Below are 27,899 nucleotides of genomic sequence, written 5' to 3'. Positions count from 1 at the left end.
ATTTTTTTTCCTCATTTTGTTTGTCATAGTTTACGTGTACCTATGATGAAAATTACAGGCCTCTCTCATCTTTTTAAGTGGGAGAACTTGCACAATTGGTGGCTGACTAAATACTTTTTTTCCCCACTGTAGTTCATTTTTTAAATACACAGGAGATATATGTAGGAAAAAATACTGTACAAAAACAAGAATATCTTTGTATAAACAGTAAAACATTTAATATATTAATATATCTTTTCTATACTGTAATCTTTTGGTCTGTAGTAAAGAGATATATTAAAAGGTATATTCCACAGTACTGTATAGGCAACATCATTCATTCATTCACCCAACGTAAGGTGTGTTAGTTTGTTATACACAGTAGTAAATCTGTTACATTCATCTCTCATTGGGTCATGGGGAGAGCATCTGTACGGTGTCCATATTAGGACAGTCTCAGCAGGAATCTCAGTAGGACTGAGAAGCTGTCCTAAAATGGACACCGTACACCGTACATACAAGAACCTGTCATGCTTGAGAAAATAAAAATAAAACAATGAAAACTATTGCCTACTGCACAGATGCTGATAACGTTCACATCTGAATGCTTGAACAACAAATAGAAACATGCTAGTTTATGTAAAGACATAAATATAATATCAAATAATAGAAGTCATTACAAATTGGGCATGTGCTGAAATAAAGAGGGCAGTTTCATGCGCGTCTGTGACAGTGGGCTTGGTAGAGAGGAGACCAAGAGCTTATACTGCCTTATTGCTTTAGCTTCCCAAAGTTGTTCTGTACAACAGAGCGATCTGGTGACAAGGAACTAGAAAGAAACCTTTGCTATACATAACACTGCTATAAGAGGAACATGAAGCTGACATCATAGTAGCCTGGCTGCCGGTCTGCCTCACTAAGGCAACAACGTAGAGTTACTTAATGCAGAAACAGTCGGGTACCCAGGCTAGCAGTATGTAGGCATGGGAGAGGTTTTAAAGTGTGAGCAGTGCAGTGATTGTTTACACATTACAAACAGCTTATCTGATGGAGAACAAAACAGAGGGATAAAGTGGGACAGGTTAACATCAGTGGAGACATCTCAACTGACATAACCTACATTTACAGTTTGGAAACCATAGAAAACCAGTACAACCATAAACACAAGATCATTCACAGACAATAAAATATATTATGGATCAAGAGGGAGTGGGAGGAGGGTAGGTAACATAAGATTCAACATACATACATCCTCAGTTGGTAGAGCATGGTGCTTGCAACGCCAGGGTTGTGGGTTCGTTTCCCACAGGGGGCTGTATGAAAATGTATGCACTCACTAACTATAAGTCGCTCTGGATAAGAGCGTCTGCTAAATGACTAAAATGTAAATATTCATAAGAAAATCAAACCCCACAGTAGAAAAAGCCATGAAAAATTTGGAAAATAACACAAAATAGACACTAGCCATGTGTGGACAGATACATTACATCAGACCAAATGAAAAACACACGACCAGAAATAAAATTCAGTTTCTTACTCATAGACTGTACAGAAAGCTACCTGCTTTCCCTCACAAGTGCCAATCTCAGAGAGACATGTATGAGGGTGAGATATATGGTATAGAAAATGAGTAGAAATGTGCTACTGAGCCTAAATCATATTGTCCTTCAATCTCTTGATACGAGTTGTGAGATGGTAGGAGGCAGTTCCTAGGTTGTGTGTGGGTGGGGGCAGTTTTGGGGCAGGGAGGGAGCGGAGGACATGGATCGGGTGGAGGTCTCAGACAGGTGTAAGCTCAGCCACTCAGCCTCATGTTTCAGGGGGTGTTCAGGGATGAATGAGGGCCTGGGCAACAGGGCTGTGTGTCTGTGTGTATGTGTGAGTGTATTCTGTCTCAGTCCCATTACAGAGGTCTGTGTGTGGCCTGGTACTTGGCCACTATGTTCTTGGTACGCCCCAGCTCTCTCCTCAGATCGGCCACCTCCATCCTCAGGGCGGAGTTCTCCTTCTCAAGGAAACCCGCTCGGATGGCGATCTGGTTCTCTTTGAGTCGACGGGCGTCCCGTGACCTCTTGGCAGCCACATTGTTCTTCTTACGCCTCACCCAATACCTGTCATCCTGCACGAGAGGTGCAAGGGAAGAGAGTGGGAGTTAAAAGAGGGGAAATTTACTTAATTATACACTACCGATGAGCAATATGATTATTTTAAAAATAACCACATATTTGATATAATTGTGTTAACTGGACTGGCAGCTTTAGACAACTTTTCATTGACTTATTGCTGTGTTGAAAACAGCTGAACTACAAATCTCAAAAACCGAAGCCAAAAATCAAACACACCCATATGCTAACTGTCAGAGATAGACATCTCCCATTAGAAAATGACCCCTCCTCTCGGTCTGGCAGCTAGTGGAGTTTTCCCATAACCTTTGCATGGCTGCACAATCAGCTTTCAGTCAATTCATTACTGGACTAAAGCCATGCATGGATCCACCTTTATGTGAATACATTATAAAAGGCAAATCCCCTTAGTCTGACAGAGGACAGAGGGAGAGAGAGAGAGAGAGAGAGAGAGAGGGAGAGAGGGAGAGAGAGAGAGAGAGAGATAAGAGAGAGAGAGAGAGAGAGAGAGAGAGAGAGACAGAGACGAGAGAGAGAGAGAGAGAGAGAGAGAGAGAGAGAGAGCGAGAGCGAGAGAGATTAATCACACAGGGCGTTCTTGGGATGAATGCAAGACCAGCTAAGCCTCTTTTCTGGACCACAGATCTGGACCACAGATCTGACCAATGGGAAGGGTGCAAATAGGGTCAGGCTCAGATGAGAGCTGATGGAAGCAGCTAGTGAGAAGAGAGAGACAGAGACAGAGAGAGAGAGAGAGAGAGACAGAGACAGAGACAGAGAGAGAGAGACGGAGACGGAGACGGAGACGGAGACAGAGAGAGAGAGAGAGAGAGAGAGAGAGAGAGAGAGAGACAGAGACAGAGACAGAGAGAGAGAGACGGAGACGGAGACGGAGACGGAGACGGAGACAGAGAGAGAGAGAGAGAGAGAGAGAGAGAGAGACAGAGACAGAGACAGAGACAGAGACAGAGACAGAGAGACGGAGACGGAGACGGAGACAGACGGAGACGGAGACGGAGACGGAGACGGAGACAGGAGAGAGAGAGAGAGAGAGAGAGAGAGAGAGCGAGAGCAGTGTGGTGGAGAAACCAAACTATAATCAGTGTTAACGGCTCTGTGTGTACACGCTTTGGTCTACTACACTAACTACATGCTATTAACTACATGCTATGGTCCACTACACTAACTACATGCTACGGTCTACTACACGCTATGGTCTACTACACTAACTATATGCTACGGTCTACTACACTAACTACACACTATGGTCTACTACACGCTATGGTCTACTACACTAACTACATGCTATGGTCCACTACACTAACTACATGCTACGGTCTACTACACACTATGGTCTACTACACTAACTACACACTATGATCTACTACACTAACTATATGCTACGGTCTACTACACTAACTACACGCTATGGTCTACTACACTAACTACACGCTATGGTCTACTACACTAACTACACGCTACGGTCTACTACACTAACTACACACTATGGTCTACTAACTAACTACATGCTATGGTCTACTACACTAACTACAATATATAGTCTACTACACTAACTACATGCTATGGTCTACTAACTAACTACATGCTATGGTCTACTAACTAACTACACGCTACGGTCTACTACACTAACTACACACTATGGTCTACTAACTAACTACATGCTATGGTCTACTACACTAACTACACACTATGGTCTACTACACTAACTACAATATATAGTCTACTACACTAACTACATGCTATGGTCTACTAACTAACTACATGCTATGGTCTACTAACTAACTACACGCTATGGTCTATTACACTAACTACATGCTATGGTCTATTACACTAACTACACGCTATGGTCTACTAACTAACTACACGCTATGGTCTACTAACTAACTACATGCTATGGTCTACTAACTAACTACATGCTATGGTCTACTAACTAACTACATGCTATGGTCTACTTCACTAACTACAATATATAGTCTACTACACTAACTACATGTTATGGTCTACTAACTAACTACATGCTATGGTCTACTACACTAACTACATGCTATGGTCTATTACACTAACTACATGATATGGTCTACTACACTAACTACATGATATGGTCTACTAATTAACTACATGCTATGGTCTACTAACTAACTACACGCTATGGTCTATTACACTAACTACATGCTATGGTCTACTACACTAACTACATGCTAGGGTCTATTACACTAACTACACGCTATGGTCTACTAACTACACGCTATGGTCTACTACATTAACTACACGCTATGGTGTACTACACTAACTACACGCTATGGTCTACTAACTAACTACACGTTATGGTCTACTAACTAACTACACGCTATATTCTACTACACTAAATACACGCTATATTCTACTACACTAACTACATGCAATGGTCTACTAACTAACTACATGCTATGGTCTACTAACTAACTACACGCTATGGTCTAGTATACTAACTACATGCTATGGTCTATTACACTAACTACACACTATGGTCTACTACACTAACTACATGCTATGGTCTACTACACTAACTACATGCTATGGTCTAACTAACTAACTACATGCTATAGTCTACTAACTAACTACACACTATGGTCTACTACACTAACTACATGCTATGGTCTACTACACTAACTACATGCTATGGTCTACTACACTAACTACATGCTATGGTCTAACTAACTAACTACATGCTATGGTCTACTAACTAACTACACACTATGGTCTACTACACTAACTACATGCTATGGTCTACCCCACTAACTACATGCTGTGGTCTACTACACTAACTACATGCTATGGTCTACTACACTAACTACATGCTATGGTCTACTACACTAACTACACGCTATGGTCTACTACACTAACTACATGCTATGGTCTACTACACTAACTACATGCTATGGTCTACTACACTAACTACATGCTATGGTCTAACTAACTAACTACATGCTATGGTCTACTAACTAACTACACGCTATGGTCTACTACACTAACTACATGCTATGGTCTACCCCACTAACTACATGCTGTGGTCTACTACACTAACTACACGCTATGGTCTACTACACTAACTACATGCTATGGTCTACCCCACTAACTACATGCTGTGGTCTACTACACTAACTAGATGCTATGGTCTACTACACTAACTACACGCTATGGTCTACTACACTAACTACATGCTATGGTCTACTACACTAACTACAATATATAGTCTACTACACTAACTACATGCTATGGTCTACTAACTAACTACATGCTATGGTCTACTAACTAACTACACGCTATGGTCTATTACACTAACTAAACACTATGGTCTACTACACTAACTACATGCTATGATCTACTACACTAACTACATGCTATGGTCTACTACACCAACTACATGCTATGGTCTACTACACTAACTACATGCTATGGTCTACTACACTAACTACATGCTATGGTCTACTACACTAACTATATGCTATGGTCTACTACACTAACTACATGCTATGGTCTACTACACTAACTACATGCTATGGTCTACTACACTAACTACACGCTGTGGTCTACTACACTAACTACATGCTATTGTCTGCTACACTAACTACACGCTGTGGTCTGCTACACTAACTACACGCTGTGGTCTACTACACTAACTACATGCTATGGTCTACTACACTAACTACATGCTATGGTCTACTACACTAACTACACGCTGTGGTCTACTACACTAACTACATACTATTGTCTGCTACACTAACTACACACTGTGGTCTGCTACACTAACTACACGCTGTGGTCTACTACACTAACTACACTAACTACACGATGTGGTCTACTACACTAACTACACACTATGATCTACTACACTAACTACACGCTGTGGTCTACTACACTAACTACACACTATGATCTACTACACTAACTACACGCTATGGTCTACTACACTAACTACACGCTATGGTCTAGTAACTAACTACATGCTATGGTCTACTACACTAACTACATGCTATGGTCTACTACACTAACTACATGCTATGGTCTACTACACTAACTACATGCTATGGCCTACTACACTAACTACATGCTATGGTCTACTACACTAACTACATGCTATGGTCTACTACACTAACTACATGCTATGGTCTACTACACTAACTACATGCTATGGTCTATTACACTAACTACATGCTGTGGTCTACTACACTAACTACATGATGTGGTCTACTACACTAACTACACGCGGTGGTCTACTACACTAACTACACGCGGTGGTCTACTACACGCTATGGTCTACTACACTAACTACATGCTATGGTCTACTACACTAACTACATGCTATGGTCTACTACACTAACTACATGCTATGGTCTATTACACTAACTACATGCTGTGGTCTACTACACTAACTACATGCTGTGGTCTACTACACTAACTACACGCGGTGGTCTACTACACTAACTACACGCGGTGGTCTACTACACGCTATGGTCTACTACACTAACTACATGCTATGGTCTGCTACAATAACTACATGCTATGGTCTGCTACAATAACTACATGCTGTGGTCTGCTACAATAACTACATGCCGTGGTCTACTACACTAACTACACGCGGTGGTCTACTACACTAACTACACGCGGTGGTCTACTACACGCTATGGTCTACTACACTAACTACATGCTATGGTCTACTACACTAACTACATGCTGTGGTCTACTACACTAACTACATGCTATGGTCTACTACACTAACTACACGCTATGGTCTACTACACTAACTACATGCTATGGTCTACTACACTAACTACATGCTATGGTCTACTACACTAACTACATGCTATGGTCTACTACACTAACTACATGCTATGGCCTACTACACTAACTACATGCTATGGTCTACTACACTAACTACATGCTATGGTCTACTACACTAACTACATGCTATGGTCTACTACACTAACTACATGCTATGGTCTACTACACTAACTACATGCTATGGTCTATTACACTAACTACATGCTGTGGTCTACTACACTAACTACATGCTGTGGTCTACTACACTAACTACACGCGGTGGTCTACTACACTAACTACACGCGGTGGTCTACTACACGCTATGGTCTACTACACTAACTACATGCTATGGTCTACTACACTAACTACATGCTATGGTCTACTACACTAACTACATGCTATGGTCTACTACACTAACTACACGCGGTGGTCTACTACACTAACTACACGCGGTGGTCTACTACACGCTATGGTCTACTACACTAACTACATGCTATGGTCTACTACACTAACTACATGCTATGGTCTACTACACTAACTACATGCTATGGTCTATTACACTAACTACATGCTGTGGTCTACTACACTAACTACATGCTGTGGTCTACTACACTAACTACACGCGGTGGTCTACTACACTAACTACACGCGGTGGTCTACTACACGCTATGGTCTACTACACTAACTACATGCTATGGTCTGCTACAATAACTACATGCTATGGTCTGCTACAATAACTACATGCTGTGGTCTGCTACAATAACTACATGCCGTGGTCTACTACACTAACTACACGCGGTGGTCTACTACACTAACTACACGCGGTGGTCTACTACACGCTATGGTCTACTACACTAACTACATGCTATGGTCTACTACACTAACTACATGCTATGGTCTACTACACTAACTACATGCTATGGTCTACTACACTAACTACACGCTATGGTCTACTACACTAACTACATGCTATGGTCTACTACACTAACTACATGCTATGGTCTACTACACTAACTACATGCTATGGTCTACTACACTAACTACATGCTATGGCCTACTACACTAACTACATGCTATGGTCTACTACACTAACTACATGCTATGGTCTACTACACTAACTACATGCTATGGTCTACTACACTAACTACATGCTATGGTCTACTACACTAACTACATGCTATGGTCTATTACACTAACTACATGCTGTGGTCTACTACACTAACTACATGCTGTGGTCTACTACACTAACTACACGCGGTGGTCTACTACACTAACTACACGCGGTGGTCTACTACACGCTATGGTCTACTACACTAACTACATGCTATGGTCTACTACACTAACTACATGCTATGGTCTACTACACTAACTACATGCTATGGTCTATTACACTAACTACATGCTGTGGTCTACTACACTAACTACATGCTGTGGTCTACTACACTAACTACACGCGGTGGTCTACTACACTAACTACACGCGGTGGTCTACTACACGCTATGGTCTACTACACTAACTACATGCTATGGTCTGCTACAATAACTACATGCTATGGTCTGCTACAATAACTACATGCTGTGGTCTGCTACAATAACTACATGCCGTGGTCTACTACACTAACTACACGCGGTGGTCTACTACACTAACTACACGCGGTGGTCTACTACACGCTATGGTCTACTACACTAACTAATTGCTATGGTCTACTACACTAACTACATGCTATGGTCTACTACACTAACTACATGCTATGGTCTACTACAATAACTACATGCTATGGTCTACTACAATAACTACATGCTGTGGTCTACTACAATAACTACATGCTATGGTCTACTACACCCACTGTGATTATTATCTATGAATAATCTATTGATCAATAATAGAAGATGGCCGGATATACCCGTTTCATAGTCAGGGATGACACAGCGCTAAACAATCTGATAGATTAGTAGATGTGACACACACACAGAGACACACACACGTACACACAGAGAGACACACACACAGAGACACACAGAGAGACACACACACAGAGACACACACAGAGAGACACACACAGAGAGACACACACACAGAGACACACACACAGAGACACACACACAGAGACACACACACGTACACACACAGAGACACACACAGAGACACACACACATACCTTCATGTCGTCGGGGAATAACACCTTGCGGGCCTTCTTGAACATGGGCTGTGGTTTGAGCTCCTCGGGGGCGAACTTGCGTTTACGGGGGTCGAACATATCCTGCCCAGGTACGCTGGACAAAACCAAGTCAGCAGGGTCAGGCACATAGCTCACTGGCACCTGGATGGACTCTGGGTCGATGGGGCTGGGAGTGTTTCTGGACGGCAGGGCTGGTGAGGGGGAGTAGGAGGACAGTAGGAAGTTAGATACATGGAAGTAGGCTATAGAAATGTATTTGATAGAATTACAGAAATGACCACTACATATTTTGGGGGGTTGGTGGTTTGGCGCACTATTCTCAAAACATTCATGATAAAAGTTCAACTTGAGCAAAATCAATGTGACAAGTTGAAAGTAGTGCATTTTTATTCATAGCACCATAAATAGTTCCATTGTTATTATAATGTATCCAGTAGTAGTGACAAACTGCGGCCACCGGGGGGCACAAGACACAAAGCTAACACACAACCTAAAAGTTTGCCAGTCTGTGAAACCTCAACTTCTTCCACCTCCAATTCCCATCCAGAATAAACTCTGAACCAACTACTGGACAGTAGCACATTGGTTTTGAAAATGGTTATGTGGACAGGACTTATATTATAAGTCTGTATCCACCGGTCTCTGACCGCTGTCCTTACATAAGCATTATGCATGTAAGTATATATTTGCATTGAGTGGCTTGAGGCTGGAGACCAGCTGGTGTGAGATGGGAGAAAGTGCCAGAGGCCCTGCTCCTTTTCAGCGTTCAAATGACATCTCAACCTCAATCTGAACCTGACGTGACGACTAGGCCCTTCTCTAACCTGAGCCGAGGTATAATAGTTATAAAGAGAACACTCTTACTAGTGTCCTGTCCAGGGGGTGTACTTGTACATCAAGCTGCCTCACACTACAGAAACAGGAGATAGGCTCCTGCCCCTATGGGCTGTTCTGGCTCGGACTGGGCTTATTTGTCCAAGGCTTACATACTTACTTAACTAACCTCGTCCCCAGGCTCAATTGATACCAGAGAGAGAGAGAGAGAGACAGCTGGTGGACGAGATTAATTACACTGATGCTGCCTGAGACATATACAGTACATTCGGAAAGTATTCAGACCCCTTGCCTTTTTCAACATTTTGTTAAGTTACAGCCTTTTCTAAAATTGATTAAATTGTTTTTTTTGCCTTATCAATCTACACAATACCCCATAATGACAAACCAAAAACAGGTTTTTAGAATGTTTTGCAAATTAATACCCCCCCAACATTTTTTTTCAAATATGACATTTACATAAGTATTCAGACCCTTTACTCAGTACTTTGTTGAAGCACCTTTGGCAGCGATTACAGCCTTGAGTCTTATTTGGTATGACGCTACAAGCACACCTGTATTTGGGGAGTTTCTCCCATTCTTCTCTGCAGATCCTCTCAAGCTCTGTCAGGTTGGATGGGGAGCGTCGCTGCACAGCTATTTTCAGGTCTCTCCAGAGATGTTAGATCGGGTTCAAGTCCGGGCTCTGGCTGGGTCCACTCAAGGACATTCAGAGACTTGTCCCGAAGCCACTCCTGCGTTGTCTTGGCTGTGTGCTTAGGGTCGTTATCCAGTTGGAAGTTGAACCTTCACCTCAGTCTGAGGTCCTGAGCGCTCTGGAACAGGTTTTTATCAAGGATCTCTCTGTACTTTGCTCCGTTCATCTTTCCCTCGATCCTGACTAGTCTCCCAGTCCCTGCTGCTGAACAACATCCCCACAGCATGATGCTGCCACCACCATGCTTCACCGTAGGGATGGTGCCAGGTTTCCTCCAGATGTGACACTAGGCATTCAGGCCAAAGAGTTCAATCTTGGTTTCATCAGACCAGAGAATCTTGTTTCTCATGGTCTGAGAGTCCTTTAGGTGCCATTTTTGCAAGCTCCAAGTGGGCTGTCATGTGCCTTTTACTGAGGAGTGGCTTCCGTCTGGTCACTCTACTGCTGCAGAGATGGTTGTCCTTCTGGAAGGTTCTCCCATCTCCACAGAGGAACTCTGGAGCTCTGTCAGAGTGACCATCGGGTTCTTGGTCACCTCCCCGACCAAGGCCCTTCTCCCCCGATTGTTCAGGGCGGCCAGCTCTAGGAAGAGTCTTGGTGGTTCCAAACTTCTTCCATTTAAGAATGATGGAGGCCACTGTGTTCTTGGGGACCTTCAATGCTGCAGACATTTTTTTGGTACCCTTCCCCAGATCTGTGCCTCGACACAATCCTGTCTCGGAGCTCTACGGACAATTCCATCGACCTCATGGTATTTGCTCTGACATGCACTGTCAACTGTGGGACCTTATATAGACAGGTGTGTGCCTTTCCAAATCATGTCCAATCAATATAATTTACCACAGGTGGACTCCAATCAAGTTGTAGAAACATCTTAAGGATGATCAATGGAAACACGATGCACCTGAGCTCAATTTCAAGTCTCATAGCAAAGGGTCTGAATACTTATGTAAATTAGGTATTTATTTTTGTAAATTAATTTTTATTGTAAAAACCTGTTTTCACTTTGTCATTATGGGTATTGTGTGTAGATTGATGAGGGATTTTTTTCTTCTTCTCCATTTTAGAATAAGGCTGTAACATAACAAAATGCGGAAAAAGTGAAGGGGTCTGAATACTTTCGGAATGCACTGTAGATAGATCTATACGTAGCTCAGCTCAGCTATACTGGGATGTACAGAAAGATTTGACCTCCAGCCCCAAGGTGAAGATTTCACAAATCAAGAGAAGGCAACTTATGTTTATTAGAACTGAGTGTGTATAGCACCTGCTAATCAACACCTGCCCCTCAGAACCTGCTAATCAACAGCTGCCTCTCAGAACCTGCTAATCAACAGCTGCCTCTCAGAACCTGCTAATCAACAGCTGCCTCTCAGAACCTGCTAATCAACAGCTGCCTCTCAGAACCTGCTAATCAACAGCTGCCCCTCAGAACCTGCTAATCAACAGCTGCCTCTCAGAACCTGCTAATCAACAGCTGCCCCTCAGAACCTGCTAATCAACACCTGCCTCTCAGAACCTGCTAATCAACACCTGCCTCTCAGAACCTGCTAATCAGCAGCTGCCTCTCAGAACAGAAGTACTTCAAATGAGTGAGTCTTGAACAGAACATTACACTAATTAGCTGAAGTGATGTACAGAGAGAGATTTGACCTCCAGGGTTAAGATTGAACTTAAATTAAGACAAGGCAATCTATGCTTTTCAGAAGTGTCTAACACCTGCCTATCAGAACAGAAGTGCTTCAGATTAGTGACTAATGAACAGAACAGTACACTAATTAGTTGAGCTAGTGGGGTCACAGCCAGGGTCTGCCATTATCAACGGAGAGCCTGGAACAATTAGGGTTAAGTGCCTTGCTCAAGGGCACATCGGCAGATGTTTCACCTTGTCGGCTAGAGGATTCAAACATGCAATCTTTCGATTAGGGGCATAGACAGAGGAAACACACAAACACACACACTCAATACCATTATCCCAGAAACCCTAGACCCACTCCAATTTGCATACCGCCCCAACAGATCCACAGATTATGCAATCTCTATTGCACTCCACACTACCCTTTCCCACCTGGACAAAAGGAACACCTACGTGAGAATGCTATTCATTGACTACAGCTCAGCGTTCAACACCATAGTGCCCTCAAAGCTCATAACTAAAAAAGGACCCTGGGATTAAACACCTCCCTCTGCAACTGGATCCTGGACTTCCTGACGGGCCACCCCCAGGTGGTAAGGGTAGGTAACAACACATCTGGCACGCTGATCCTCATCACGGGGGCCCCACAGGGGTGCGTGCTCAGTCCCCTCCTGTACTCCCTGTTCACCCATGACTGCATGGCCAGGGACGACTCCAACACCATCATTATGTTTGCAGACGACACAACAGTGGTAGGCCTGATCACCGACAACGATGAGACAGCCTATAGGGAGGAGGTCAGAGACCTGGCGTGTGGTGCCAGGATAACAACCTCTCCCTCAATGTGATCAAGACAAAGGAGATGATTGTGGACTGCATGAAAAATAAGAGGACCGAGCACGCCCCCATTCTCATCGACGGGGCTGTAGTGGAGCAGGTTGAGAGCTTCAAGTTCCTTGGTGTCCACATCACCAACCAACTATCATGGTCCAAACACACCAAGACAGTCGTGAAGAGGGCACGACAAAGCCTATTCCCCCTCAGGAGACTGAAAAGATTTGGCATGGGTCCTCAGATCCTCAAAAAGTTATACAGCTGCACCATCGAGAGCACCCTGACTGGTTGCATCACCGCCTGGTATGGCAAAAGCTCGGCCTCCGAGCAAGGCACTACAGAGGGTTGTGCGTACGGCCCAGTACATCACTGGGGCCAAGCTTCCTGCCATCCAGGACCTCTACACCAGAGGGCCACCCTAGTCATAGAATGTTCTCTCTGCTACCGCACAGCAGGCGGTACCGGGGTGCCAGGTCTAGGTCCAAAAGGCTTCTTAACAGCTGTGTACTACTCCCTTCACAGAACAGGGCAAACTGGCTCTCACCAGAATAGAAAGAGGAGTGGGAGGCGCCGGTGCACAACTGAGCAAGAGGACAAATACATTAGAGTGTCTAGTTTGAGAAACAGGCACCTCACAGGTCCTCAACTGGTAGCTTCATTAAATAGTGAAGAGGTGACTCTGGGATGCTGACCTTCTAGGCAGAGTTGCAAAGAAAAAGCCATTTCTCAGACTGCCCATCTTAATCTTTTCTTTTTATTGGCCAGTCTGAGCTTTTTCTTTGCGCTGTTCTGTGAAGGGAGTAGTACACAGTGTTGTACGAGATCTTCAGTTTCTTGGCAATTTCTTGCATGGAATAGCCTTCATATCTCAGAACAAGAATAGACTGACGAGTTTCAGAAGAAAGTTATTTGTTTCTGGCCATTTTGAGCCTGTAATCGAACCCATAATTGCTGATGCTCCAGATACTCAACTAGTCTCAAGAAGGCCAGTTTTATTGCTTCTTTAATCAACACAACAGTTTTCAGCTGTGCTAACAATAATTGCAAAAGGGTTTTCTAATTATCAATTAGCCTTTTAAAATGATAAACTTGGATTAGCAACACAACGTGCCATTGGAACACAGGACTGATGGTTGCTGATAATGGGCCTCTGTACGCCTATGTAGATATTCCATAAAAAAATCAGCCGTTTTGAGCTACAATAGCCATTTACAACATTAAGAATGTCTACACTGTATTTCTGATCAATTTGACGTTATTTTAATGTTATTTAAAAAAATTGCTTTTCTTTCGAAAACAAGGACATTTCTAAGTGACCCAAAAATTTTGAACGGTAGTGTACTTATTACCTCAATTACCTCGACTAACCTGTGCCCCCGCACATTGACTCTGTACCGGTACCCCCTGTATATAGCCTCACTACTGTTATTTTACTGCTGCTCTTTAATTATTTGTTATTTACATTTTTTACTTATCTATTTTTTACTTAACACTTATTTTTCTTAAAACTACATTGTCGGTTAAGGGCTTGTAAGTAAGCATTTCACTGTAAGGTCTACACCTGTTGTATTCGGCTGTCACGGATTCAGCCGAGGCTGCTCCTCCTCCTTGCTCGGGCAGGCTTCGGCGTTCGTCGTCCCCGGAGTACTAGATGCCGATCTATGTTTCGGTGTTTGTCTTGTTTGGTCTTTATTGTTTACACCTGTTTCCCATTATGTTTTATTGTGTTCCCTTTATAACCCTCTGTTTCTCATTGTGTATTGTGCGTAATTGTTTTGGTCTTTTCGGCAGTTGCCCATGTGTGCGGGTTGTATCGTTCCTCTCTGTATGAGGTTGCCTTTGTACTTTGGATTTGCACTGTATCCAGTAAAGTATCTGCCAGTACCTCGGTGTCCTGCTCTTGACTTCGCCTACCGCATACACGTCGCTTTGACATCGGCGCATGTGACAAATACAATTTTATTTTATTTGACTCACAGGTCACAACATTTGAATTTCACACTTTTTCCATTCTGGGTTTGAGGCCTCTTCTAAGAAACCTAATAAAGTAGTCCTACTCTATTCTTACGGAGCTGTGGTTGATATTGTATTATATGAGCTAGAAGTGTCTTTCAGATGTCTACTGTACAGACAATCAGAGGATGTGGGTCTTATCCTTTTTTCCCTGTGTGTGTTGATGTGTGTGTGTGTTTTTTACACACCTGCTCTGGTGAGGCTAGGGAGACAGTTCTGTGCGCCCATGCTTGTGTGTACCGACGTCGAAGCGCTGGCATGGTTGCTAAGGTCGATCACAGAGGGCGACGGAGTGGGCAGGGCTTGTGACATGATTGAAGTCTGGTGCTGGGACTGTGATTGGTGCTGGTCGTGGTGGGTGGAGACGGCGAGTTCAGAGGGAAGGCCGTTTTCCGACAGGAACTCGTCCAGATCCATGTACTCCAGCTGGAAGTTGTCTCCATCGTAGGGGAGAGTCTTGTTCCACAGCGTGGGCCCCAGGAAGGCTGACTGTGGGGCACTCCTCTCCTCATCCAAATTCTTCTCCTTCTCTCGCTCCTTCTCAAATCCTAAAGTGGACATTGGGGGGAGGTCCACAGTTAGTACCAAGACACCGAAAAAACAACGCTCATCTATAAAGACAATGGTAGCGCTTTACTTTAAGGTACAGAAATTTGATTACAGCAGAAACAGTACTGTAAAATAATGTGCTGCACAATCGTGAGGCTTGTAAGCTGGTATTGAATGTGCAGTATCTATTTCTTGTATCTGTTTTTTGGGGAGACTAAAGTATCCTCTATGTATGGTATGCAGCGGCTCATATTCAGGGTTAACTGGTTTGGATAACTGGTTTTTGAGGAGCAAAAAACCTGATATTCAGACGTGAACCCCTATACTTGCTTTGATAACGTTACTTCATAGCAATATCTATTGCTACATCCCTATCACTCAAAGTATCATACTTTCAATCAATAAAACCACTGCATCAACATACATCACTGATAGTGATAGTCACTGTGCTAGCTATATAATTAAATACATTAATTTAGGAATCATAAGTGGTAGTTAATTGCTAGCTAATGAATTTGTCAAGTGTTGTCAGGTGACTAATATCAGAAAACTTAGCTACTGTAGGCCTACTGGTAGAGCTGGTTTGGGCACATACAGACAGGCACACAAGTATATGGTAACTTTATATGAACTATATCTATATGCCTGTATTCCATTAGGTAAGGACACTGAAGCAAATCATTATCAATTTGATCGATGATTTCTAAAATTAATGTTGGCTATAGGCCTTTAGAGTATATTTCAAAATGCATTCTTTACGCTATTTACCTGGAGCAAAGCGAGTTCATAGATACAAGTAGCTAATCCTATAAATAAACTATACAATACATAAATAAACAACGTAAATAAACAAATTGTCTCTATAACAATAAAGACAATTTAAGTTTGAGATAAGTAATTATATATTCTAGAAAATAATAGAAAGCAATAGAATAGAACAGAGTAAAATAAACGTAGGCTATTTCTTACCTTCATGTTGTTGTTCATGTTGTTGGAGGAGGGGTAGCTTCATGGGGTTCTCCAGTAGAGACTTCAATACGCAGTGATTCGACGTAGGTAGAAACCTTGGATTCACCGGGAGATGTCTGGACACTATTTTATCCATCTCGTCTTCCTTCAGCTGTCAAAAAAATCCTTCAGCTGTCAAGAAAATCACTAAACCTGGTCCTGGGTTATTATTGCTTGCAGGTAGGCTAATACAAAATACTAAACATTCAAGTGTATCGAAAAAATAAATCGAAATCACAGGTCGATTTCGACCCCAACAACTGCGGATATATCGAGAAATAAAACCCAGTGGGAAGATTGCGTGCAAAGCTGCTTCCAGTGCCACCCGCTATTCCAATAGCGCTGTCGTCTACAGTAGAAGGCAGAGATAGCCTCGTCCCGTTCACCCATTCATACCATGTGAAAACTGAGGTATGTGACGTCAAACCCTGAGATACCGCCTCTCTCTCTCTCCACTCTCTCCATCCATCCATCTCTCTCTCTCTCTCTCTCTCTCTCTCTCTCTCACTCTCTCCATCCATCCATCTCTCTCTCTCTCTCTCTCTCTCTCTCTCTCTCTCTCTCTCTAATTCAATTCAATTCAATTCAATTCAATTCAATTCAATTTAAGGGCTTTATTGGCATGGGAAACGTATGTTAACATTGCCAAGGCAAGTGAAGTAGATAGTAAACAAAAGTGAAATAAACAATAAATGTTAACAATAAACATTACACTCAGAAGTTACAAAAGAGTAAATACATTTCAAATGTCATATTATGTATATATACAGTGTTGTAACAATGTGCAAATAGTTAAAGTACAAATGGGAAAATAAATATGGGTTGAATTTACAAAGATGTTTGTTCTTCACTGGTTGCCCTTTTTTTGTGGCAACAGGTCACAAATATTGCAGCTGTGATGGCACACTGTGGTTTTTCACCCAGTAGATAAGGGAGTTTATCAAAATTGGGTTTGTTTTCAAATTCTTTGTGGATCGCTGTAATCTGAGGGAAATATGTGTCTCTAATATGGTCATAGATTTGGCAGGAGGTTAGGAAGTGCAGCTCAGTTTCCACCTCATTTTGTGGGCAGTGTGCACATAGCCTGTCTTCTCTTGAGAGCCAGGTCTGCCTACGGCGGCCTTTCTCAATAGCAAGGCTATGCTCACTGAGTCTGTACATAGTCAAAGCTTTCCTTAAGTTTGGGTCAGTCACAGTGGTCAGGTATTCTGCCACTGTGTACTCTCTGTTTAGGGCCAAATAGCATTCTAGTTGCTCTGTTTTTTTGTTTGTTCTTTCCAATGTGTCAAGTAATTCTCTTTTTGTTTTCTCATGATTTGGTTGGGTCTAATTGTGTTGTTGTTGTTGTCCTGGGGCTCTGTGGGGTCTGTTTGTGTTTGTGAACAGAGCCCCAGGACCAGCTTACTTAGGGGACTGTTCTCCAAGTTCATCTCTCTGTAGGTGATAGCTTTGTTATGGAAGGTTTGGGAATCGCTTCCTTTTAAGTGGTTATAGAATTTAACAGCTCTTTTCTGGATTTTGATAATTAGCGGGTATTGGCATAATTCTGCTCTGCATGCATTATTTGGTGTTTTTCGTTGTACACTGAGGATATTTTTGCAGAATTCTGCATGCAGAGTCTCAATTTGGTGTTTGTCCCATTTTGTGAATTCTTGGTTGGTGAGCGGACCCCAGACCTCACAACCATAAAGGGCAATGGGTTCTATAACTGATTCAAGTATCTCTCTCTCTCTCTCTCTCTCTCTCTCTCTCTCTCTCTCTCTCTCTCTCTCTCTCTCTCTCTCTCTCTCTCTCTCTCTCTCTCTCTCTCTCTCTCTCTCTCTCTCTCTCTCTCTAGCAATTAGGCTATTTTACTGACGGAAGGAGGATAAATAGCCTATCAACAACACTGTTTCTATATAGCCCATCGCGTTTCAGACTAATTCGTATGGAAGTTACCTACTAGATTAGAATAGACCTAGTCCTAGGCCCTACAGACTATAATTTCTCGAATTTAAATCCTGTCAAAAGGAGTTCAGAGAAGCCGACAAAGTAGGGCTATTTATCACTTGAATGTGCAGAGGGAGTAATAAGCTATTGGCATAATATCAGAGATTGTGTGTACACTTTAATTACATTATGTAGGCCTTCAATGGCGTTGTTCAAAATAGATGCAAGGTGCGTTAGTTTTGAATCCACTGTTCTCAATATGAGAAGCTCGTCCTCATATGTGAAACACGTGACAAATTTCACTAAAGTAAGGCAACCATTTTTTCCCCACATACAGTACCAGTCAACATTTTGGACACACCTACACATTCAAGGGTTTTTCTTTAGTTTTACTATTTTCTACATTGTAGAATAATAGTGAAGACATCAAAACTATGAAATGACACGTATGGAATCATTTGTTTACCAAGAAAGTGTTAAACAAATCAAAATATATTTTAGATTTTAGATTCTTCAAAGTAGCAACCCTTTGCCTTGATGACAGCTTTGTACACTCTTGGCATTCTCTCAACCAGCTTCACCTGGAATGCTTTTCCAACAGTCTTGAAGGAGTTCCCAAATATGCTGAGCACTTGTTGGCTGCTTTTCCTTCACTCTGCGGTCCAACTCATCCAAAACAATCTCAATTGGATTGAGGTCGGGTGATTGTGGAGGCCAGGTCATCACTCTCCTTCTTGGTGCTGTTGAAAAACAAATGATAGTCCTACTAAGCGCAAACCAGATGGGATGGCGTATCGCTGCAGAACGCTGTGGTAGTCATGCTGGTTAAGAGTGCCTTGAATTCTAAATAAATCACTGACAGTGTCACCAGCAAAGCACCCCCACACCATCACACCTCCTCCTCCATGCTTTACGGTGGGAACCACACATGCGGAGATCATCCGTTCACCTGCGTCTCACAAAGACACAGCAGTTGGAACCAAAAATCTCAAATTTGGACTCATCAGACCAAAGGACAGATTTCCACCAGTCTAATGTCCATTGCTCGTGTTTCTTGGCCCAAGCAAGTCTCTTCTTCTTATTGGTGTCATTTAGTAGTGGTTTCTTTGCAGCAATTCGACCATGAAGGCCTGATTCACGGAGTCTCCTCTGAACAGTTTATGTTGAGATGTGTCTGTTCCTTGAACTCTGTGAAGCATTTATTTGGGCTGCAATTTCTAAGGCTGGTAACTCTAATGAACTTATCCTCTGCAGCAGAGTTAACTCTGTGTCTTCCTTTCCTGTGGCGGTCCTCATGAGAGCCAGTTTCATCATAGCGCTTGATGGTTTTTGCGACTGCACTTGAAGAAACGTTCAAAGTTCTTGAAATTTTCCAGATTGACTGAAAGTAATGATGGACTGTCATTTCTCCTTTCTTATTTGAGCTGTTCTTGCCATAATATGGACTTGGTCTTTTACCAAATAGGGCTATCTTCTGGATACCACCCCTACCTTGTCACAACACAACTTGATTGGCTCAAACGCATTAAGGAAAGAAATTCCACAAATTAACTTTTAAGAAGGCACACCTGTTAATTGAAATGCATTCCAGGTGACTACCTCATGAAGCTGGTTGAGAGAATGCCAAGAGTGTTCAAAGCTGTCATCAAGGCAAAGGGTGGCTACTTTGAAGAATCTCAAATATAAAATATATGTGTTATTTCATAGTTTTGATGTCTTCACTATTATTCTACAATGTAGAATAATAGTAAAAATAAAGAAAAACCTTGAATGAGTAGGTGTGTCCAAACTTTTGACTGGTACTGTACATACATACATGGACTAATTGCATATTGAGGCAAACGAAAATCGCTGTAGTCATGTTCCAAGCGAGGAACTATGAGAACACTTTTTTTTGTGAGAGGGCTTTATTTGACAGAGTGCTTTTTCGCCTGTCACGCTTTGAGCGCACGGACCAAACCCTTTCACCCTTAGCCTAGAAAAGTGTGGATGGAATGATGGGTCACGTTAGTGGGCGCGGTTGACCTACTTTTGTCCAATAGCTGAGCGAGATATCCTGCGCTCGCTGCTCACCCCCCCTCCTAGGCGGTTCTCACATTGAACCTCATGTGCTTTCACCAGGGAGAAAACAACTCAATCTAACACACACAGTAGCCTACTGGGGAAGAAAAAGCTCCTGTACTCTTTGTACAAATGAAACAAGCCGTTTAGGCCAACAAAGTGAACAGCTGCAGGATCTTCATCCACCCGAGTGCAGCCTTCCACTGCCAAAATGCAGACACAGTCAGACTCATAAAAACAACACAAGAAAAACACCTATTTCAGAAAGCCAATGGACTTTGAATGATTCTGTCCTAGTCCCTATCCTCTTCTGTGCCTTCCCAGTATCTCTCTGTGATCTGTCCTGTTTTGTCTGGTCCTTTGATTGATTTTAAATTGCACTATTCATTGGTTAATTTTAAGAGCGTGCATTATTTCCCTATAATGCACGGTATATTTGCAGGTAGAATTCAATGGCTGTAGTTAATTTTTACATGTTTTGTTTGAGCTGCTTTCGAAAGCAGTCGATTTGAAAACATTATTGGTGTTGTTGAATTCGATTTTCATAAATAGCAAGCTAGGTCTGATGATTTGATTAGCTAAACTAGCAAGTCTGTTTGTTTGGTTACTACTAGTACTATACTGATGGTTTGGTTAGCTAAACTAGCAAGTCTGTTTGTTTGGTTACCATGATTACTACTAGCACTATAGCTATCTAGTAAACTTGCAAGCTACTTCAGTGAATGTTGAACACATTTCTGCTGGCAAATGAACACATATTTCTAGTGGCAAATATGTTCGATTAGAGACATGGCATAAAGGGATAATCAACTCGGGGCTCTATGCGTTCTCTGGAAAATAATGCACCTCCTTGGTGGAAGTTCAGTTCCACTCCGGCAGCGCGTCGTGGACACACCTTCCACATCGTTCCTTATTTTCCATAGAATAAATAGCGCCCCTCGTTGATCATCCCTTTATTATCTGTTTATATGAGGATATAAAGTAAGCTCTTGTCTCTGTCATATATATATATGCTTCCACAATATATTTGTTATTGTTTGTCTGTCTATGTCTGTGTGTGATAAAAAAAAAAAAGTGACATTAGGGACATGTTGTTAGCTCACACAAATATGTTTAACAAATCTCTATTTGCCTCTCCTAAACTCTAAACTCTGTTGACTTCCTTGGCAACAGAGGTTGCTAAAGCACATGTTGTGACAACCTTTGCAAGAGAAAAGTAGGACACTGCTTAGCCACTCCTGCTCCCCTGGGCTGGAACACTTGCAGACACGTGCACAGATAGGGGTCAACCAGTGCTAAAGACGTTTGTGCATTATGTCAATTAAATGTCTCTGTAAGGAGTCAGTTGCAATAGCTTGCTTACAGTGTGTGATTAGTGATGTTGCATAAAATATATAGACATTTTGGCTACATATGCAGTTGGAATGTATTAGGAATTTAGGTCGATTTTCTTTAGGGGGGGGGTTCATTTTGAGCACCTTCCCCTTACAAAGATCTGTGCACAGCCCTGAACACTTGAAACAGTGAGTGGGTGAGTCACTGCATGTATAATATTCCCCTGAGTGCTGGCACACTAAAGTAAAGTTGTCAGATTTTAGCTTTAGGCAGACTAGAAATCATTTCAGACAGAGAGGGACCCGTTTGCAGTATTCACATGACTTTGTTTTAATCAAACATTGAGATATAGCAATTCAGAACAATGGAATTAGAACTATTAGGAATATCCTGTTTATCCTTAAGGTAAAAAAAGGTATTGTTTTAATTATAGTATATCTTCCTTACACACACTCCAATCCAATATCGTGTGTGCGTGTGTGTTTGTACCAATAACAGATTGAAAATGCGATTAGCATGACCAGCACTGACCTAAATTAGCCAATGTGTTATGTACTTGAGCCTACTTTGCCCCGCATAAGCACACGCAAATGCACACGCACACACACACAGAGCTGGCTGAAGGCCAGCACTCATGCAAGTTAGGGTTCTGAGTTGCCGAGATTCATTTGTATTAAAGCTACTGTACCTCTTCTGCCTTTGATGAAATTCATTGATCTTTACCTTCTTTCAATACTTTGAATGGTTCATTTTTCCATAACAGAAACTATGTCACGAGAATGAGAATGTTGTGCAAGTAATATAACAGAAGGCTGAAACAGCAGCTGACTGGCTCTGAATGCATCCCCAATGGCACCCAATTCCCTACATAGGGCCTACTGTAGTGCACTACTTGGGCTCTGGTCAAAAGTAGTGCACTATAAAGGGAATAGGGTGCCATTTGGGACGTAACTCTGACTCTCGTTTTTAGTGGTTTTTGTATTTGTATTTATTAGGTATCCCCATTAGCTGCTGCCAAGGCAGCAGCTACTCTTCCTAGGGTCCAAACACATTAAGGCACTTACATCACATATAAAACAGTACATCATATAACATTATTACACCACTACATATCTACAATACAAAATGTATAATACCACCATACAACAATATTACAATGTACGTGTGTGTAGAGTGCGTGTGCTAGCGTGTCTGTACCTTTGTGTGTGTCTCTTCACAGTCCACGCTGTTCCATAAGGTGTATTTTTACATCAGATTCTACTGCTTGCATCAGTTACCTGATGTGGAATAGAGTTCCATGTAGTCATGGCTCTATGTAGTACTGTGCACCTCCAATAGTCTGTTCTGGACTTGGGGATTGTGAAGAGACCTCTGGTGGCATGTATTGTGGGGCATGCATGGGAGTCCGAGCTGTTTGCTAGTAGTTTAAACAGACATCTCGGTACATTCAGCTTGTCAACACTTCTTACAAAAACAAGTAGTGATGAAGTCAATCTCTCTTCCACTTTGAGCCATGAGAGATTGACATGCATATCATTAATGGTAGCTCCCCGCGTACTTTTAAGGGCCAGCCGTGCTGCCCTGTTCTGAGCCAATTGTAATTTTCCTAAGTCCCTCTTTGTGGCACCTGACCACACTACTGAACAGTAGTCCGGGTGCGACAAAACTAGGGCCTGTAGGACCTGCCATGTTGATAGTGTTGTTAAGAAGGCTGAGCAGTGAGCCTCCTGAGTGGCGCAGCGGTCTAAGGCACTGCATCACAGTGCTAGAGGCGTCACTACAGACCTGGGTTCGATCCCGGTCTGTATCACAACCGGCAGTGATCGGGAGTCCCATAGTGCGGTGCACAATTGGCCCAGCGTTGTCCGGGTTAGGGGAGGGTTTGGCCGAGGGGGTTTTACTTGGCTCATCGCGCACTAGCGACTCCTTGTAGCAGGCCAGGCGCCTGCAGGCTGACCTCGGTCATCAGTTGAACAGTGTTTCCTCTGACACATTGGGGGAGTTGCAGCGATGAGACAAGATTGAAATTGGGGAGAAAAAGGGGGACAGACTTCTGCAGAGGTGCGCTTTATTATGGACAGACTTCTCCCCATCTTAGCTACTGTTGAATCAATATGTTTTGACCATGACAGTTTACAATCCAGGGTTACTCCAAGCAGTTTAGTCACCTCAAAATCAATTTCCACATTATTCATTACAAGATTTAGTTGAGGTTTAGGGTTTAGTAATGATTTTTACCAAATACAATGCTTTTTGTTTTGGAAATATTTAGGACTAATTTATTCTTTGCCACCCATTCTGAAACTAGCTCTTTGTTAAGTGTTGCAGTCATTGTAGTAGCTGACGTGTATAGTGTTGAGTCATCCACATACCAGTGGCATGTCGTTAGTAAAGATTGAAAAAATTAAGGGGCCTAAACAGCTGCCCTGGGAAATTCCGGATTCTACCTGGATTATGTTGGAGAGGCTTCCATTAAAGAACACCCTCTGTGTTCTGTAAGACAAGTAACTCTTTATCCACAATATACAGTGCCAAAAGTATTCATCCCCCTTGGCGTTTTTCCTATTTTGTTGCATTACAACCTGTAATTTAAGTGGATTTTTATTTGGATTTCATGTAATGGACATACACAAAATAGTCCAAATTGGTGAAGTGAAATGAAAAAATAACTTGTTTAAAAAAATTATAAAACAGAAATAACAGAAAAGTGGTGTGTGCATAATTAGTTAAATAAAGTCCACCTGTGTGCAATCTAAGTGCCACATGATCTCAGTATATATACACCTGTTCTGAAAGGCCCCAGAGTCTGCAACACCATTAAGCAAGGGACACCACCAAGCAAGAGGCACCATGAAGACGAAGGAGCTCTCCAAACAGGTCAGGGAGAAAATTGTGGAGAAGTACAGATCAGGGTTGGGTTATAAAAAAAAAAAACGAAACTTTGAACATCCCACGGAGCACCATTAAATCCATTATTAAAAAATTGAAAGAATATGGCACCACAACAAACCTGCCAAGAGAGGGCCGACAACCAAAACTCACGGACCAGGCAAGGAGGGCATTAATCAGAGAGGCAACAAAGAGACCAAAGATAACCCTGAAGGAGTTGCAAAGCTCCACAGCGGAGATTGGAGTATCTGTCCATAGGACCACTTTAAGCCGTACACTCCACAGAGCTGGGCTTTACGGAAGAGTGGCCAGAAAAAAGCCATTGCTTAAAGAATTTTTTTTACAAACACGTTTGTGTTCGCCAAAAGGCATGTGGGATACTCCCCAAACATATGGAAGAAGGTACTCTGGTCAGATGAGACTAAAATTGAGTTTTTTGGCCATCAAGGAAAACGCAATGTCTGGCGCAAACCCAACACCTCCATCACCCCGAGAACACCATCCCGTCAGAATTGAAGGAATGATGGATGGCGCTAAATACAGGGAAATTCTTGAGGGAAACCTATTTCAGTCTTCCAGAGATTTGAGACTGGGACGGAGGTTCACCTTCCAGCAGGACAATGACCCTAAGCATACTGCTAAAGCAACACTCGAGTGGTTTAAGGGGAAACATTTAAATGTCTTGGAATGGCCTAATCAAAGCCCAGACCTCAATCCAACTGAGAATCTGTGGTATGACTAAAGATTGCTGTACACCAGCAGAACCCATCCAACTTGAAGGAGCTGGAGCAGTTTTGCCTTGAAGAATGGGCAAAAATCCCAGTGGCAAGATGTGCCAAGCTTATAGAGTAATATCCCAAGAGACATTGCAGCTGTAATTGCTGCAAAAGGTGGCTCTACAAAGTATTGACTTTGGGGGGGTGAATAGTTATGCACGCTCATGTTTTCAGTTTTTTTGTCTTATTTCTTGTTTGTTTCACAATGAAAAATATTTTGCATCTTCAAAGTGGTAGACATGTTGTGTAAATCAAATGTTGCAAACCCCCCAAAAATCCATTTTAATTAATTAATTAATTCCAGGTTGTAAGGCAACAAAATAGGAAAAATGCCAAGGGGGGTGAATACTTTTGCAAGCCACTGTAGCAGGGGGTGTAATGCCATAACACAAGTTTTTCCAGCAGCAGACTATGATCGATAATGTCAAAAGCCGTACTGAAGTCTAACAAAACAGTCCACACAATCTTTTTATCATAAATTTCTCTCAGCCAATCATCACTCATTTGTGTAAGTGCTGTGCTTGTTGTATGTCCTTCCCTATAAGTGTGCTGAAAGTCGGTTGTCAATTGGTTTACTGTAAAATAGCATTGTATCTGGTCAGACACCATTTTTTCCAGAGGTTTACTAAGGGTTGGTAACAGGCTGATTGGTCGGCTATTTGAACCAGTAAAGGTGGCTTTACTATTCTTGGGTAGCGGAATGACTTTTGCTTCCCTCCAGACCTGAGGGCACACACTTTCTAGTAGGCTTAAATTAGGCAAATAGGAGTGGCAATATCGTCCGCTATTATCCTCAGTAATTTTCCATCCAGGTTGTCAGACCTCGGTGGCTTGTCATTGTTGATAGACAACAATACTTTTTTCACCTCTTCCACACTCACTTTACGGAATTCAAAAGTACAATTCTTGTCTTTCATAATTTGGTCAGATTAATTTGGATGTGTAGTGTCAGCGTTTGTTGCTGGCATGTCATGCCTAAGTTTGCTAATCTTGCCAATGAAAAAATCATTAAAGTAGTTGGCAATATCAGTGGGTTTTGTGATGAATGAGCCATCTGATTCAATGAATGATGGAGCCGAGTTTGCCTTTTTTCCCAAAATGTAATTTAAGGTGCACCAAAGCTTTTTACTGTCATTCTTTATATCATTTATTTTTGTTTCATAGTATAGTTTATTTTGATTTTTATTGATTTCTCAATTTGCAGTACATTCACATTTTAGTAATTTAGCAGACGCTCTTATCCAGAGCGACTTACAGTTAGTGAGTGCATACATTTTTCATACTGGCCTCCCGTGGGAATCGAACCCACAACCCTGGCGTTGCAAGCGCCATGCTCTACCAACTGAGCTCGGTTGGGCTGCCAGACTTATTTGCCATACCTTTTGCCTCATCCCTCTCAACCATACAATTTTTCAATTCCTCATCAATCCAAGGGGATTTTACAGTTTTTACTGTCATTTTCTTAATGGGTGCATGCTTATTAGTAACTGGAATAAGCAATTTCATAAATGTGTCAATTGCAGCGTCTGGTTGCTCCTCCTTACACACCACAGACCAGCAAATATTCTTTACATCATCAACATAAGAATCACTACAAAACTTATTGTATGACCTCTTATACACTATATTAGGCCCATCCTTTAGAACATTGGTTTTCCTAGATATGGCTACTATATTGTGATCACTACATCCTATGTATTTGGATACTGCTTTAAAGCACATTTCTGCAGCATTAGTAAAGATGTGATCAATACATGTTGATGATTTCATTCCTGTGCTGTTTGTAAATACACAAAATATACTTCTCTGTTGATATCAAATACATTATCAAGCATTTCACACGTATTATCCAGATACTGACTGTTAGCACTTGGTGGTCTATAGCAGCTTCCCACAAGAATGGGCTTCAGGAGAGGCAGATGAACCTGTAGCCATATTACTTCAACAGTATTTAACATGAGATCCTCTCTAAGCTTTACAGGAATGTGGTTCTGAATATAGACCGCAGCACCGCCCCCGTTGGCATTTCTGTCTTTTCTGTAGATGTTATAACCATGTATTGCTACCACTGTATCATCAAAGGTATTATCTAAGTGAGTTTCAGAGAGCAAGTTATTGACTTTATGAACCTTGTTTCTTAGGCTACATGTTAATATGGGCAATTTCTTGCACTTTTCTGGGTTGCTTGATTGTTTTTTATGCTTTACTGGGAAGCTTATCAGAAGTAGACTTGCTC

General features: G+C 42.1%; 1 protein-coding gene across 1 annotated transcript; it reads right to left on the bottom strand.

Annotated features, from left to right (window-relative positions):
- Positions 1–191: 191 nt before the first annotated feature.
- LOC121547724 (hepatic leukemia factor-like) lies at positions 192–17,062 on the bottom strand. Its single transcript, XM_041859136.2, has 4 exons — positions 16,635–17,062; positions 15,305–15,664; positions 9,082–9,293; positions 192–2,098 (listed from the first exon to the last, which is right to left on the bottom strand). The coding sequence occupies exons 1-4, from the start codon at positions 16,768–16,770 to the stop codon at positions 1,883–1,885; spliced, it is 924 nt and encodes a 307-aa protein (XP_041715070.1). The 5' UTR covers positions 16,771–17,062; the 3' UTR covers positions 192–1,882.
- Between the last annotated feature and the right edge of the window lie 10,837 nt (positions 17,063–27,899).

The sequence above is a fragment of the Coregonus clupeaformis genome, chromosome 31 (assembly GCF_020615455.1).
Source record: "Coregonus clupeaformis isolate EN_2021a chromosome 31, ASM2061545v1, whole genome shotgun sequence".
Taxonomy (NCBI): Eukaryota; Metazoa; Chordata; class Actinopteri; order Salmoniformes; family Salmonidae; genus Coregonus; species Coregonus clupeaformis.
Note: the sequence above shows the minus strand (reverse complement) of the source record. Positions and strands in the feature narration are given on the sequence as shown.